The following is a 15684-nucleotide window of genomic DNA, read 5'->3' on the forward strand; positions in this document are numbered from 1 at the left end:
GTGTCAGTTGTGAGAACTTTTCAGGGAAGAACTTTGACTGAACTTTGAGGGGATCGGCTGTCTTTTGTATCTGTGGAGTAAAGTTGGAAGCATCTAACATGTTTAGTGAAGATCCTTACACAGACAATTGACGTCTTTATCTAAAACGTGTCTTTGATATTTCTAGGAGGGTAGGTCTGCAAGTAATGGCTGTTTTCATGATCCATTAATCTGCTAATTGTTTTTCAATTAATTAACTAATCATGTATAAAATGTCAGATGGTGGTGCCGAATATTGGTTTCCTTAAGAGTACTATCACGTAACTATCACGTAACTAAAACAAAAGCAAAAATGTCTTATATTAAAGAAGCTTAAACATTTATTGTATTCTTGTAAAAAGGCTTAAAGCAGTTTGATTAATAGACTAATTGTTTCAGCCCTAGAAGAGGGGACTTTAGGAGTACCGATCACAATGTTTGTTACATTGAATATAAAGAAGGATCAAGTACCGGAAGCTGTCATATTCATCATCTTATTCATTATTGTTTTATAAGATATTCACTTATTTAAATATTTCTTTTATAAATATTTACTTAAATTTCTCTTATGATTGTTTTGTTTACAGGCAAGCATACAATCCAACAAATATATCATATCAATAATAATGAATAAAGTTTCCAATAATAACTGAAATTCCTTTTTTTTCCAGCAATGCATGCTTAATGACAAAGTTCTTTCCCAAGAAATGTACGTGTAAATTATGAGGAAAATGTTCCATTAATGAAAGTAAAGATCATAAAATGCTTACATTGAGTTGAGCCTATTTTGATACATTTATGTCTCTAGTCTTGGTACCAAAACTGAGGTAAAACAATACAAACCCTTCTATGCTAGGGCTGCCATCCATCCCTCAGGGCTGTGTGTGTTTTGAAAGGTTCGCTGACATGATGATCATCTCTGAGATTATTTGACCATTATTATCAGCACCTCAGTCTGCCTGACATATGATGTGGAGGCCGGGCTGAGTGCAGCTCAAGCCAGCCGCTGGAAACAGAACCTGACCCCTTTGCTTGTTCTGTCATCTGATAAGAGCCAGTGTTTTGATAGTGTTGGCCCTCTCAACGTGATCCACGGCTCTCCTTTTACACCCTCATAGCAAACAGGGCTGTCTAAACAACAGTTTATGGCCAGGACAAGGCCTGGTCAACCATCATCAAAGATCTACTCTGGGACGAGCCATTCGGTGTGGACCAGATGTTAGAAGAAGCTGTGGCAATGATGGCGGATCGATTTCATTCTCAGAATAGGATAAATTACAGGCTAATTAGGGAACTGGTGACAAAGTGAATTCATGTATTATAAGCTCAATTTCTTTTCTTTAAGTCATATAATGTTAGAGATCATTTTTCCAGTTTTAGATTAAAACTATATATCTTTAGAGAGTTAATTAAGTTAAAATATGTCCTCTTGTCTTAACATTTGTTTCCATCTTCCTTCCTCATGCCCTTTACCATTGACCGGTGTTTAATCCCGGCTGGTGACAGCTTTACAGTATGAAATAGAACTCATTGTTGTCTTATTCAATATGGCTCCGCTGAATAAGTCCACAAATGCATTAGGGTCTTGTTGTCCTGACTATGGTGAACTGACGTTCAACCCCGGCAGCGTTGTAAAATGCAGATCGGGTTCACTGACAGGCCTTCCATTTTATTACACAGTCATGAACAGCGTTGTAAACTGTCACTCGTCCTTCACTTTCATTCACTTATTCTATCGGGGAGAGCGGCTTTGAGAGCTGACCTTTTCTGCTCTCTGGTCACATTAGCAAAGAACGGACATGTTTTGGCAACTTTTTACATTTTATTACATTCTGCTAAACGTGTAAGGGGAAATTTATGGCCGAGATGCCCAAAGTAAGCCCATCAGTTTGGATGTGTCATTTTAAAGACTATTTTTACCTTTAGAAAATGAGATATGTGATCAGATTTTAAGAACAATAATAATCACAGCTGGCGAGAGATTGCATTTACTGTATTTAGAATCATCACGGTAACACAAAACAGTACAACCAGCTATTGTCCAGTTGCATTGTTTTGATCGGTCGTGTCCAAAAATGTCATAAATTTGAGCTGAGCTGAAACAATTAGTTGATAAGTTTACCAATGAATATCAATCTTAATCTTTCAAGCAAAAGGGCCAAACTTTCTCTGGTTTCAGCTCCTTAAATGACAACATTTGCAGCTTTTCTTTGTCATAAATATATGTCAGTAAACTGAATTAGGTTTTGGGCAGTTGGATAGACATAAAAAAGAGCAATTTGAAAACATAGAGTCAAATGTTGATCCATGAGTTGGCTACTTTTAACAAGGCTTGTTTTGCAATTGCGTTGCGCCAGTTATCTGTTTGGTCGACCTGTGCCGTTAAACGATGCTGGCCTTTGTCTGCCACTGAGATTTAGTTTAAGGTTAAATGCCTTGCCCTTAAACTCTTCCGCTGGGCCAGAGTGTGTGGCAAGGTCACCGCTCCAGTCATCCTGTGTTAACACAAAGGCCGCTTGTCCCCTAATGAATTAGCGCTACTGTTCCTCAGCGAGTCCCGACGCGGCCCTCCAGCCCCTTCGCAGGCCTTTCCAGCCCCGCTGCCCTTTCACACGCACCCCCTTGCCCCTAATTTTTAAAGGAGTTTTATAACTGGACAGTAAACTTCCAGTGGCTTAATGATGATGACTTTATCTGCCCAAATGCTCCTTTTGTCCACCCCTCCTCGGGCCCTGTACCCTGCCCCCGTTCCCTCTGGTCACACCAAGCCTTAAACCCTGGTTCACCCCACTTTATAGTTGCTCAGATAATCCCTAGAACACACACACACACACACACACACACACACACACACACACACACACATGCACCCTCAAGCTATTATCTTCACAGAGCCCTGCTCTGTCTCCTTCTCCCTCTCCTCCTCTCTGTTACTGCCGACTTCAGCAATGGCATTCAGCTGGAATGTTTGCCTTTGTTTGTGTGGCCCACTGGAAAGCCATGAATGACCTTAGCTCATCTGCTATCCTCACTAGCACCGATTTACACTTCAGGGCCCAGCAGGTAGTCCCGAGGAGCCGGGGGGAGGGGGTCCTGAAGAAGGTCGTGGGGCTTTTATAAGGAAATGGCCGCGGGCTGCCACCCGGACAGTAAACAGCAGCGCGAGTCCTCACACCTTTGGTGTCAGGTAGCCCACGTCGAGCAGGTAGAAGAGGGGATGCCGTTGCGGGAATTTTCACATGCTGTCATTTTTGTTTTCTTGTTTTGTTTTGCTGCCGCATTGTTTTCTTATTATACGTGCTAATTAGCACCTTGATTTTCTGTGCTTCCTCCCCAACTGATACTCGTGTGTCTAGATTTTTTGGTTAAACCTCATCCTCGTGTTCCTACAGTATCAGAGCCTCAACCTGCCACGGTATGCAATCAGTATAAAAGCCATCCCGCTGTGCTAGGTTAGGCCGGTAGGTTGCTGAGCCAGCTAGCACAAAGCTGTGTCGCTCCTCTGGGAATCCTGAGAAGGGAAGAACCCTACCCCTCTCCACATTTAAGAGCATCAAGCCCAAGATCTCCCAGAACACCCCCCCCCCCCCCCATTGAGGAGCTCAATGCAGCGGTGAAGGATGGGCTGGGGGGCGGGCATGCATTCAATCCACACCCTTTTGTTTTTTTGCACGGTGTCTTTTGAGGCCAAAGAAAATGCTGGGCTTACTCATTATCTCCATTCTAAATGGGCTATTTAAGATGGGCCACGTCAAAGTCAGGGGCTTAGACATACATCACACTGACAGCTCTTTTCCCCCAGTTGAACTTGTGGCTACGCTGGTATCCAATGGATACCACTTTTTGTCACACCTGATAAATACAGTTAATTTACGATATCTCTAGCACTTAAAAAACACCAAATGAAATCCGAGGCACAGTTTGGTACTCACCGACGTTTTCCCATGTGTGGTCTAAATCAGCAATAGCCGGACAAATTTCACAGTCAAACTCAAGCCCAATGTTTGGACAAATGCTGCTGATTGAGAGAAATGAAAGGCCCGTAAGGACTAATGGAGGCCCTGATTGGCTCGTGCGGTGGTTTACGGCTGCCATCACGCTGACTGTGCCCTAATATAACCATTGGAGAGGAGGTGAGAAGAGCTGCACACGACTTGATTAACACAACTGTGGAACTGTGTGTCTGTGGTAATGAACTGGAACACCAGTCACACGGCTCAGCCAAGCAAGAAACCTGGGCCAGTAAAGAGAGAGATATTTATAATCAACCCGATGTTATTGTAATCCTTAATCTCTATTAGTATGCTGTGTAATAAGTAGGTGTTTTCTGTTCAAATTCACGAAAAAATCCAATTTCTAGACAGTGATACATTTGCATTTTTATTTCTCTCCTCTCAATAAAAGCAAGTTTTAACTCTTCATAATCAATTAATCTGAGAGAAAACATTGGTATTAGAGACAAAAAAAATGCTGTGTCATGTTGAATGGTGAGTGCATCCTCCTTGCCATCAAGTAGATGCGAGTTTACTCAAACCTACTATTTACCCGACAAATTCTTGCTGACTTGGCATTAATTAGTCGAAAGAAAAACAGACGCAGGAATCTAAATTAGTAACTTTACATGCGCAAGGCCACAGTAAATTATGACGTTAAGTGTGTCAGCGACCTTGAATGGAAAAAGATTGAGCCATGAAATGTAACAGTCGATAACAGATCGTTAACCCTTAATATAGTTTCAACATGCTGCATAACATACACACTACGAGGATTCGAGGAAATAGTGATGTCAACCACTTCAGTGATTTAATGAGTCTCACAGTTTGAGATTCTCCTCTGATGTTGCAGACGTACATGTTTGAACATTAATGTCACACTTCTTCACTTACATACCCGAACACCATACCCTTACCATTTAGCGATACCATGGGAAGGTACTAACCCTGATCATTATAGGCTTTAATGACATAGAATCCCCAACATCTGCCAGTGCCTGTTGATTTGCGGTGTATTTCCGTTTATTTATTTTGGCCAGATGAGCCCCTGGTATTTATAGCGGGAGTAAAAGCCCAAAGTGGGGTCAATCCCGGGCAAGGCTACGAAGACAAAATGCTCAAGCTGACCTGACATTCTTGTCCCCATTTTGCTGGGGACAGATTCTCCCGTCTCCTGAATTGGCCCCCCAATAAAAATAAAAAAAGTTGGGTGTGTCAGTCAGCCAGAAAGAGCTGAGCGTGAGAGCGAGAGTTGGATTTAAAGATCCTCCCCACGCCTCTCTCTTGAAAACCACCTGACGCAGTGTCGGTGTCTTGGCGTGCAGGGGGTCACGCGTGGCAGGGCGCTGTGGCTGTGTGGCAGGGGGGAAATGCGGGACCTTCTTCTTTGTTTCCCCCCCACACACATACACACAGCTCTGCAGGCCTCCAAGAGCATCTGTCACCACAGGGGGTCAGCGGGGCCAAGATGAATGAGCCCCCGGTGGATTCCCTCCCTCCTTGGCAAATGGCACAGGACAGAGGAGGGCATAGGGGACTAGGGGGAGGGGTATGTGTGTGTGTGTGTGTGTGTGTGTGTGTGTTTGTGTTTGTTTGCATGCAAGTGAGAGAGAGAGAGAGAGAGAGAGAGAGAGAGAGGGAGAGGGAGGGAGGGTTTCTGCTTTTCTGAGGGAAAGAGTGGGATTCCCATTTCTAGTATCATGACAAAGGTGACTTGAGACATACCGGAAAGGAGTGAAACTCCACATGTTGCCTGGATATTAACAAATTCTTTCCTGGAGGATTTATTATCTAAAATGGACTATATCTGAAAAAAAACAGCTGCCTTCACATTTGGGATTTACTGCATTTGTTTTGGATTTTAAGGGTTCCTCTGCTGGCCGAGTAATCATGAAAGGTACAGGAGAAGCTTTGCGTGCTGTGTGTCACATGTGGCTCTGATGTAGCATTAATGAGATGGGCTTTTAGCACCTCATTTAGAGAGCATGAAGAGATATTTGTCTTTTTTTTTTTCTGCCTCATTTCTTACCCCATCCCCCCCCTTTCTCTCCTGTCTGATGGGTTAGTGTCTTTCCACCTTAGCTTTTCTAATGTTAACAGTGTGCTGAGATCTTTCCCGCATTTCAGCTATTGGTATGGGCTGTAAGTGTTAATGCACGACAATGAGGCGTAAATGATTTGGATATTTCTAAAATTTTATATTTTAGATTCTATAAATTCTATAAAATTTTATATCTAACATTTTACTTGCAGTTATTTTTATGACTGAGGCGAAAAGAAAGTTTAGTCAATAGGTTGTTATGATTGAAGTAAATAAACTATTTGTTACTTTACAGTAGTAGTTTAAATAGCACATTTTAAACAATGTACCAAGTGTAACTGTATAGACAGTTTGAACATCTTTCTACCTCTATTTCTCACATATTTAAGTGGGAAAAAAACAGTTGAAGGATTTCTTCAAATGAATTTAGGAATGTGTTGGCTTCGACTGGAAGGATCTGCTGAGTCAGAATGTGATGATACCAGTTCAACAGGGGAAGTAGGTTTAATCCTGCCTCTCTCCTTCTATTGAACTGTAATGTAATAAAGCAGTTGAGGGAGAAACAAAAGGAGGACTGAGAGAAAGAAAAGGCAGGGTTAAAAGTCAGCTCAGTTGGATCGTTAGATATCTAAAAAAAAACAGTTTCGAACAAATGTCTGTAATGAGGTTTAATTTACAACAAGTGATTTAATTAAGGATTGCTTTACCCGAGACAAAATTGGGACCATTTGCACTTAACCAAGCATGGCAATTACAGAAAATGTAAAGTATATGAACATTCAGGCTGGATTCATTAAGTTGTATTTTCTTCTGTGTGTGCTATTGTCAGTGTTTTGATTTACATTTTTAATTATTTAACATTAGCGGTGATCAGAATGTATTCTTACCAGCAGCATTCACAACAATGCATAATTTTTTCTTCCCACAATTCTTTAATTAAAAACATTCTGCTCACATCACTTTTCATTACACTTTTGATTTTCCTACAATGTGAAACATAAAGCGATAATACATTCACACATATAGTACAGATGGGGTTGACTGTTTATGACATTTCAAAGTTGAATTTGTATTTTTTAACAAAGTTAATTAAACAATTTAAAAATACTCAAATTAGATATTTTTTAACTGTCACAATCTCAGCAGAATGGTCCACTTTCTGCTACTTTCTACACACATTTTTGCACTGTCTATATTTAACATGGCCATATGACCATATGGTGTACATATGCTGGGTGTGTATGTAGAAGCAGTCGGACTTGCATTGCAAAGTGCATGTTAGAAATGCGTGTGTTTTACCTTGAATCTTGCTCTAAGTGAGACACTTAACCAGCGCATCAGCCTAAACATTCCCTCAAATGTTATTACTGGAAGCACAGAACCTGATTAAGCACCTCGGGCCAGGCTGGTGTCGGTGTCTAGATTTACAGCTCCTTCATCTTCATCTCGGCAGCCATCTGCGTCTCCTTCTGTGTCGTCTACCTTTCACAACTAGATAAGAATCAAAATATTTCAGGACTCTGCATCCTGGGTAATTAGCAGAGTGTGAGACCTGTGGGAGGATAAAGCTTGGACTTGTGTTATGGTACATTTTATAAGATTAATGCCACATTGAATTCTGGTATAATTGTCTTGTAATTCAAACAAAAGTTTCAGTAAGAATGATTTTCTTAGGCTTTAAACTATGTTAAGTTAAAAATATCTTAATTATTTTGGATTTGTTAAGTGTTTTCTATCATATTTTCATTCAGAAAAGTTGTTGTGGCATCATTTTGTATTTTGTGTAGCTTTGCCCCAAACAAAATTAATACTGTACAAAACTTAAAAGTTAAATTATAACTAAACCCTCAGCTGAAGTTTAGGTCACTTAAAACAACATTTTCAGTAAGCAATTCAGTTGCCCAGAAGGCAAAAAGTACAGGTTTTTGTCTGATATATTTTGACATTTTTAACCCTTTATCTTGATTAGCTGTATCAAGCTGGCTAATCATTCACAAAATAAGCTACATTCTGGTCAGTAAATGCAAGTTGAACCAGCTTATGTACACTTGCCTATTGAAGGACTTGGACCCCCGACCAACATCCCTCTTATAAAAACAGCGCCACACGGTCAGAAGTGATGACAGGGTAGATTGTGACAGTCAGTGTTTTGAACGCAGCTTTGCTTGTGTAATATCAGAGCCTGAGTTGCCAAACAATATTGTAACAAAGGGTCAAAGTAACTGGCAAATCCATTCAGAGTAAAGTGACTGTGTGTAGTGAGTGCAGCTCCAATCTATGTTGGACACCCAGTTGTGTTTTGTGAAAATCGCACCGGGGCCGTGGTGTCACATAACGCCTTTTTAGCCGCGTAATAGGGAATACATATGTCATGGTTTGAGCCTATTGAGTGGCCATGAGTGCACCCATTCATTTGGGGGTTTTTTTGGACAGTGGTGACCTTTAGTACCAGACTTTCTGCAGCATACATGTTTCAGAAAACAGTGTATATGTATTTTGCTTTCCATTCAATGGCAAATTACTGTTTTTAAATTAAATGTATTAAATCACTGAGTCCTGAAATTTTATTTTTATTTGAGCCACTTGTCAAAAGTTTGATATAAAATATCCTTTCAACAATTTTCCTGAATAAATTGTAAATTTCTTGAGATTTTTAATCTGTCGTTTTACATGTTGTGTCTCAGTGAGGCTGATATCCTTAAAATTCCTGTAATGTAAAAATGCAGAAGGACGATTATGCTTCTGATTTTTTCTTTTGAATAGTCTTTAAAAAAGACACTGAATTACTTGTTGAAAATTAGTGTTTTGTGGATGTTTTTTGCCTTAATTGTTTTGCTCAAAATTGGTTCCTGGTACGTTGTTTGTTTGAGTTTTGGATACATTGAGATTTACACAATCATACGATGCATAATCCTGACTACTTAGAGAAAACATAACCCCGGTGCTACAGCGTATCTTTCAAGATGTATAAAATGTTTTGATTCATTGTATTATTGACAGTGATACTTTGTAAACTATTTCGACATCTCCCTGCTCTCCCCCCAGGTCTCAAACCACTGAGTGGAATGCCTCACTAAAAGTTTCCTCTGAGTGGTTGTGATCCAGCATGTAGCAGAGGTGAACAAGTCCCTTCTCGCCTGGGAACAATCCGACAATGTAAGTTGTTTTTAATGCGCCGCTCATCTGTTAGAGATGAATTTCACACAGTCTGCGTTGTCATATTTTCTCTGTCTTGGTCCCTCCCAAATCCACTGAGTGAAGATTTGACCCGGGGTCACATTCATGCAATCTGTTGATGCCACCCAGGAGCTGCCAAATGGCCTTGACTGACCATCTGACCGGCTGAGAGGCACTTTGGAAGTCGCCTCTTTTTAAGCCACTAGTCTTTGAACAATAAATTGCTTCTCCCCGGTTGAGTCCCCTCATTATGTTTGACCATCCATCAAGCCGCCGCTGACTCACCTGAAATACCCCGCTGCCTACAGCTGACCTCAGCAACCACCTGAGTCAAACCCCAGAAACATCCGTTAAGTGACCTCTGCCACAGTCACACTGTGTTTTAAGTTGCGCAGGTGATAAAAGGTAATTCTCTGTGTTCACCTCCGGCCTACGCGAGGTTAATGACAAATCCGTCCGCTGTGGCTTGAGGGTCAGCCAGCCAATGAGGCCCCCGGAGCCTCTTTTGACTTCACAATCGAACAAGCAGCGGCTGCATAAAAACACCTTCAGGCACTCGTTTCTTTTCTTTTCTTATTTTTTTTTTTTTTCACCCCCTCTGTCTTTGTCCCTCTATATAGCCACCTTCCTCCATCAGTTAAGCAAGTAATACTGTAGCTTCATTCTCTTAAGCTGCTTATCTCTTTTGACAGCACAGTCAGGCACTGTTAATCTTGTCTTTTGTCTGGGTTGGCCAGATTCCTCCCCAGGAAGGTCGTTAGGTAAACATGGGCTTTGGAACCTGTCCAGGCGTGGGCAAAGTGAGACCTGGGAGGAGAGAGCCAGCTCCAACTTGATTCCCACCCTGCCCATTATTGACCAAATACAAAGGTTCAGGGTTCCTGTGAGGCCAAAAGACACTGTGTACCTAGTAGATATTGATTCACTGATATATTCAGTGTGTGCTGCAGACGAACAAACTAACTAAAGACAACTGAATATCTTTGGGTTTTGGACTGTTGGACCTCACCTTGGAGTCTTTCTGACATTTTATAGAGAACACCACTCAATCGATTAACTGAGAAAATAATTAGATTCATCGATAATGAAAGGAATTAAGTTAGAAATCAAATACATGACAGATTTTCAGTAAAAAAAAGTTGCAAGTGCAAAATACCTTAAATTATTTCAGTTGTGTTTCTATCATGTTTTCACTCAGCAAAAATGTTGCGGCTAAGTTTCTAATTCGTGCAGCTTTTGCCCCTAAGGAAATTAATCCTGTTTTTGCAGGCTGTTTTATAGTAACATATTCAAATAAACATCTACAATCCAAGGCTAACGTTGGGTTGGAAAAAAACCAAACAATATTTAAAGGCCATGTTAGTTCAAATATTACTAAGCTCTGACCTCAAGTTTATGTCACTAAAAGTAAGGCTACAACACATAACCTTGTCATGCAAGTGCTTCAACAGCTTTTCCCAAACAGCTGAAGTCTTTGAGCTGGGCCTCCTGATGAACCACAACACTGGTCTGCACCAGTCAAATGTAGTCCAAGGACAAACACGGGAGGCACATCAGGCCAAACTCAGTGTCAGGAAAGCAGCCAAAACTCCCTTTATTTTCACTCTTGATTACTGGATTGGTATGAAAAGCAGATCGAGTGAAATGTTATGACGAACTGTGAAGTGGGAGTCTGAGTGGGAAGCTTCATTGTGTAATGAATGGACACGCGATGTTGCACGGCCATTGGTCAGTGCTGCTTTTCACCTCTATCTGTCTTTCTTTCTTTTTCTGTCTTCACTTTCCCCCCCGTCCCCGTCCCTTTTCTTGCGCTCTCTTCTTTGAGACCTCGTGCTTGGCCCTCTGTCCAGCTGCCACCTGCCACCAGAGAGCCAGCCAACCTCAGGCCCACACAGCCGACCCCGGCAGATGTCCCAGAGTGGACACTGGGGTGGTGGGGGGGCAGAGTGACACATCAGACAGAAGGAGAAAGAGACAAAATAAAAGAGAAGAAAAAGCCATTGGCCTTGGCCATTATGTTTGGGCTGACATAGAGAAACTGTGTGTGATTGCAGGCATACATATGTTGAGTGCATGTGTGTGTTATTATTTGCAGGAGCCTCTGGTGAACCAGACACATTTATTCCATGACATAATACCATAAGTACACTCACATATAGGGCTGCAACTAAAGTTTTTTTTATTGTTATTGATCGATAAATAGTTTGGTATTTAAAATGTCAGAGTGAAAAATTCCCCCCACAATAACCCAAAGCTCAATGTGACATCTTTCAATTGCGGCTGAAGCACTGGTTTATATATGATTTTAATTAAACAGCCAACTGACATACACTGACCTGACCCTCTGAAGGATACAGCTGTGATTCATTTGAAAACATGACCGCATTCGTTTTAGACTGCTGCTGTCATCTCTGCCGAGCTTGCTATCTTTATGTAAGGAGCTAACCAATGAATAGAGATGAACACGGCCCCCATAAATGTGCATTTTTCTCATCGTCCTGCTCCTCATTGTTGTCGCAGATAATGGGGAATTCATATGCCGGGCAACTGAAATCTGCTCGATTTGAAGAGGCTCTCCACAACTCTATTGAGGCGTCGCTGCGCTCCAGCAGTGGAGATCCGCAGCCTATCTTCACACAGCTCTACCTTGAGCCGGAGCCGTATTCAGGTAACGTGGAAGGTAGGAAACGCACAGGTCTGCCTGGCTGCCATGTCGACTGCACTAAAGATTTTCTTGTTGTGCACCTCTGGTCTACATTTGAAAATGCATAAGGGCTAATGTACTCGTACTGAGTCAAAGCTGAGGTCATATTTTTTGTCTGTCATTATGTTGCGTCCGTTTCCTAATCATTTCTATGGAAGTTTACTAAAACTTTGTTATTTGGTAATAATTATAAGGGAAATAAGACTTTCCTTAAAGAAAGAGCCCAATTTAAATCTGCATAAATATAAATTTGTTAGTACTTAAGTTTTCATTTATGTTGAACTCTATTCATATCTTGTTAGATTTTGACCTGCCATGCATTGATTAAAAGACTCTCTAGGTTATTGTTAAATGATTAATTTTCCAGTAGTTTTTTCCAGGAAACTTAGTAGACAATTATGTGGAATTTGCCTGTGAAATACAGTGTTACTCATAATAATCTAAGTCAGCTCTAGTGAAAATAACCCAATTTAAAATGTCCATCAGACATAAAGCCAAAAGCCGACCTCGGTGGGGAGCCGCCAGGCCACGAGCTCATGAACGGCCACTCTTCCAACGATCTGGAGGAGCTGGAGGAGGACGATGACTCAGACAGCAGCAGCCCTCCACTTCCCTACCTACAGGCCCCGGCACCCGACGGCTGCTGCACACTGGACGGTAACCTAAAAAAGGCCTTGATTTGGATTATAAAAGCACAACATATGTATATTAAAGCACAAAAACCTTTCCTTAAAATGAAATACAAAAATCAAGCTTGTCGTTAAAGATGACAGAATCATAGAAGATGTGATTTCTACATCTTTCTTTTCATCACTCAATTTATAAACCGTCCAATCTACCCAAAATACTTTATTTCATCAAATGTCACATCTGTTTCACCGTCAACATCTTTCCTCTTCAGGGTTCTGTCAGGCCGGCAAGGACCTTCGCCTGGTATCCATAGCAACAGAGCCCATCGAAGTCCCAGCAGGCTTTGAGCTGGTCGGTGCCAAGTCCCCCAGCGTTCCCGAGCACATCTTGGTGTGTGCCGTGGACCGCCGCTTTTTGCCTGACGAGAATGGGAAAAATGCACTTTTAGGTCAGTCTGTCCCCCACCCCCCCCCCCCGGTCTGAGATCAGAGTGGAGGAGACAGCTAGCTATCAGCACCATTTTAAGTTCCTGTTAGAATGACTACGCCTTATTGTTACCCTGTGCTGACCAAAGACCGGACCAGACTGAAATGTTTGTGAATAATGTTTGTAAAAAAAGGCTGCGAGACTTCTTAACCCGCAACATATAATATATTAGTTTTCTTTTGTGTTTTTCTTATTCAACAAAATTGGATTACAATCTGCATTTTGTTGCACAAGGAAAATAAATAACCGTGTCACCTTTTTTACTTCCAGGTTTTTCAGGAAACTGTGTGGGATGTGGGGAAAAGGGCTTTAGATACTTCACTGAGTTTTCGAACCACATCAACCTGAAGTTATCCACCCAGCCCAAGAAGCAGAAGCACTTAAAATACTACCTGGTGAAGAATTCTCAGGGTGCTCTGTACAAAGGACCCCTCATCTGTTGGAAAGGTAAAAAAAATAACAGCTTTTCAATTCTGCATTTCATCATTTAATTTCATACGACGATGTGCTGGTACGTTTTGATAGTCACGGTTTTGGTCATTCCTCTGACCGTTCCTCCTCAGACTGTAAAAGCCGCCAGATCTCCAGCAGTGCGTCAACGTCCAAACCCAGCTCGTCCTCCTCTCTCAGCAGCAAAGAAAACGGAGGCGCCAGTGGACACAGCTCCTCGCCCTTCTCCTTCTCAGGTGAGACTCTACGCAGCACAATGAATTGCAAAATTCAACAAATCCCCTTTCAGGCTTACATGGATTCACTTCTGTGCTAGATGATTATAATAGCATCATATCAAAAAACAGACTAAAGTTCTGTAGATTTTACTGCCTCCTTTCATCCCTAAAATGACAGTCCGAAATGTATATATTTCACCAAAAACAGTTATTGCGTTGCTTGGTTTATGCTGATGATGTTGTTGCCATAGAGACAGATGGTGATGGCTAAGCCCTGAAATGTATCTGTAGGTGAGCGTAGTCCGACTCTTGAACCACTACTCTCCACTCTGCCGTTAGTGACAAAGAGGCTTCGTTGGTTGTTGTTTCATCTCATTTTGTTGCTCTGCTGTATATTCTGGTAGCATACTGGTATTTCATCAACAGTAAATAACATTTTCACAACATTTTCTTATTGCTGTTGCTATTAGCAGTGGTTGTTGCAGTGTCTGATATCAGTTGCTGACGTCACGTTGTAATGTTTTTAGGCCAAAAAGAAAATTGTATACATTTGAGAAGCATTATTAAATTCCGTCACTGTTTGTGATATGAGATCATACATAACAACAGTGTAATTAAATAAAGGTCTTAATGATTTCAGGTAGCAGCTTTATGTCACATGACGGCGAGAGAGATTCTGCTTCTCTAGAAGGAGGTGTTTGTTTTTTTCTCTGACCTCTCACAACAGGAGCGCCTGTTCCCTCTTTAATTGAAAGGAAACCAGCTCCTGGGCTTATGGTATTGATTAGACCCTGTCAGCAGAGATCTCACGCATTAATGTGTCAGACAGCTGAAGCTGTGGGGCTCGTCGTTGGTGTAGCCTGAAATCACCTGACGGAGATCTTGATGTCGATCCTGCTCCCAAAGAGGTCGCTGACACTTGGCGAGCCAAGAGCTTAAATGCAGTAACATTCTCCTCCTCCGCTCCAAATGACTGTTTATCTTGGAATGATTGATGAAAAAGGAGAGCTATGGTGTGTTTGTGTTGCACAGTGGACGTTGGATACAGACACAGAAGAGTCTGTGTGATTAGAAGCATGAAGGCTAAAGGCAACCAAATGACCAAACAGGGGAAAGGTGTGTGTGAAGGCTGCAGGGAGATGGTGAGTGTTATATGCATTTTAAAGTCCATTTTGTTTTTACCTCCAGATTCTCCACCCACCAGAATGACACAAGTGTCCTCTGTCTTTTTCGGGAGTCAGGACCTCGGCAGAGACTGCAGTTTCCTCAAACCTCTGTCCTCCACATCTGGAAACAAGACTCTACCAATAGGTGAGGCTCTTTTTAAGTACATGTTTTTTTATCAGCTAATCGCCATGCCAATGTATTTCCCCTCTGCATTATGCTTTACTTTTTGCTGTATTATTAATCTTCAGATGATACAAGAGATACACACATTTTACACATTTTCACACACTAGTCCTAGTTGCATCCAGGCTTTGACAGAGGCATTTGCAAGGATTCAGATGCTGACAAGACTTTGCCTTTATGTGTGTGTCACTTAAATGGCCTTATTGTACTTGTGCTGAAAAGGGTTGCTTAGCTACGTGGTTCAGCATAAGGCAGATGGAGCAGTGGCTGACCATGGAGCCAAGATTAACCTCTGTTTGGACAAACACACACACACAAATGTGACATGTACACACACAAACAGATGCTTGTGTGTGTGCACACCAATCAATACTGAGGGGAGTAATGCTGTAATGACTTTTTAAGGCTTTGCTATCCATTAGCGCTTACAAGGTTGTGCTATTGACAAGCAAAGGCTACACACACAGATCAATGTTTTAGTGTATTGCAAACACAGTGAATATGAGATTGCGAAATGTCCAATCCGGTCGTTGGCAATACGTTCATGTAAAGGAAATCAATGAGTCACTGAGTCCTGACTCATTTTTATGTATTGCCATAAATATTATTTATGTTTAT

General features: G+C 41.5%; 1 protein-coding gene across 6 annotated transcripts in view; it reads left to right on the forward strand.

Annotated features, from left to right (window-relative positions):
* Positions 1-15684, forward strand: part of greb1l (GREB1 like retinoic acid receptor coactivator) — a 41365-nt gene that overhangs the window by 9857 nt on the left and 15824 nt on the right. For 4 of the 6 annotated variants that reach the window (XM_068737749.1, XM_068737753.1, XM_068737751.1 and 1 more), the window contains exons 2-8: positions 9097-9207; positions 11749-11908; positions 12419-12589; positions 12834-13010; positions 13319-13495; positions 13612-13734; positions 14905-15027. In XM_068737749.1, coding sequence (XP_068593850.1) covers positions 11752-11908; positions 12419-12589; positions 12834-13010; positions 13319-13495; positions 13612-13734; positions 14905-15027 — 928 coding nt within the window. In that variant the 5' untranslated portion in view covers positions 9097-9207; positions 11749-11751. Of the gene's footprint in view, positions 1-5700; positions 5908-9096; positions 9208-11748; positions 11909-12418; positions 12590-12833; positions 13011-13318; positions 13496-13611; positions 13735-14904; positions 15028-15684 lie in introns of those variants that run through there. The other 2 variants (XM_068737750.1, XM_068737752.1) reach the window with 2 other exon arrangements.

Source organism: Cebidichthys violaceus, unplaced genomic scaffold (genome assembly GCF_023349555.1).
Source record: "Cebidichthys violaceus isolate CVI_PGR_0920_01 unplaced genomic scaffold, fCebVio1.0.p SCAF_8, whole genome shotgun sequence".
NCBI classification, from domain to species: domain Eukaryota; kingdom Metazoa; phylum Chordata; class Actinopteri; order Perciformes; family Stichaeidae; genus Cebidichthys; species Cebidichthys violaceus.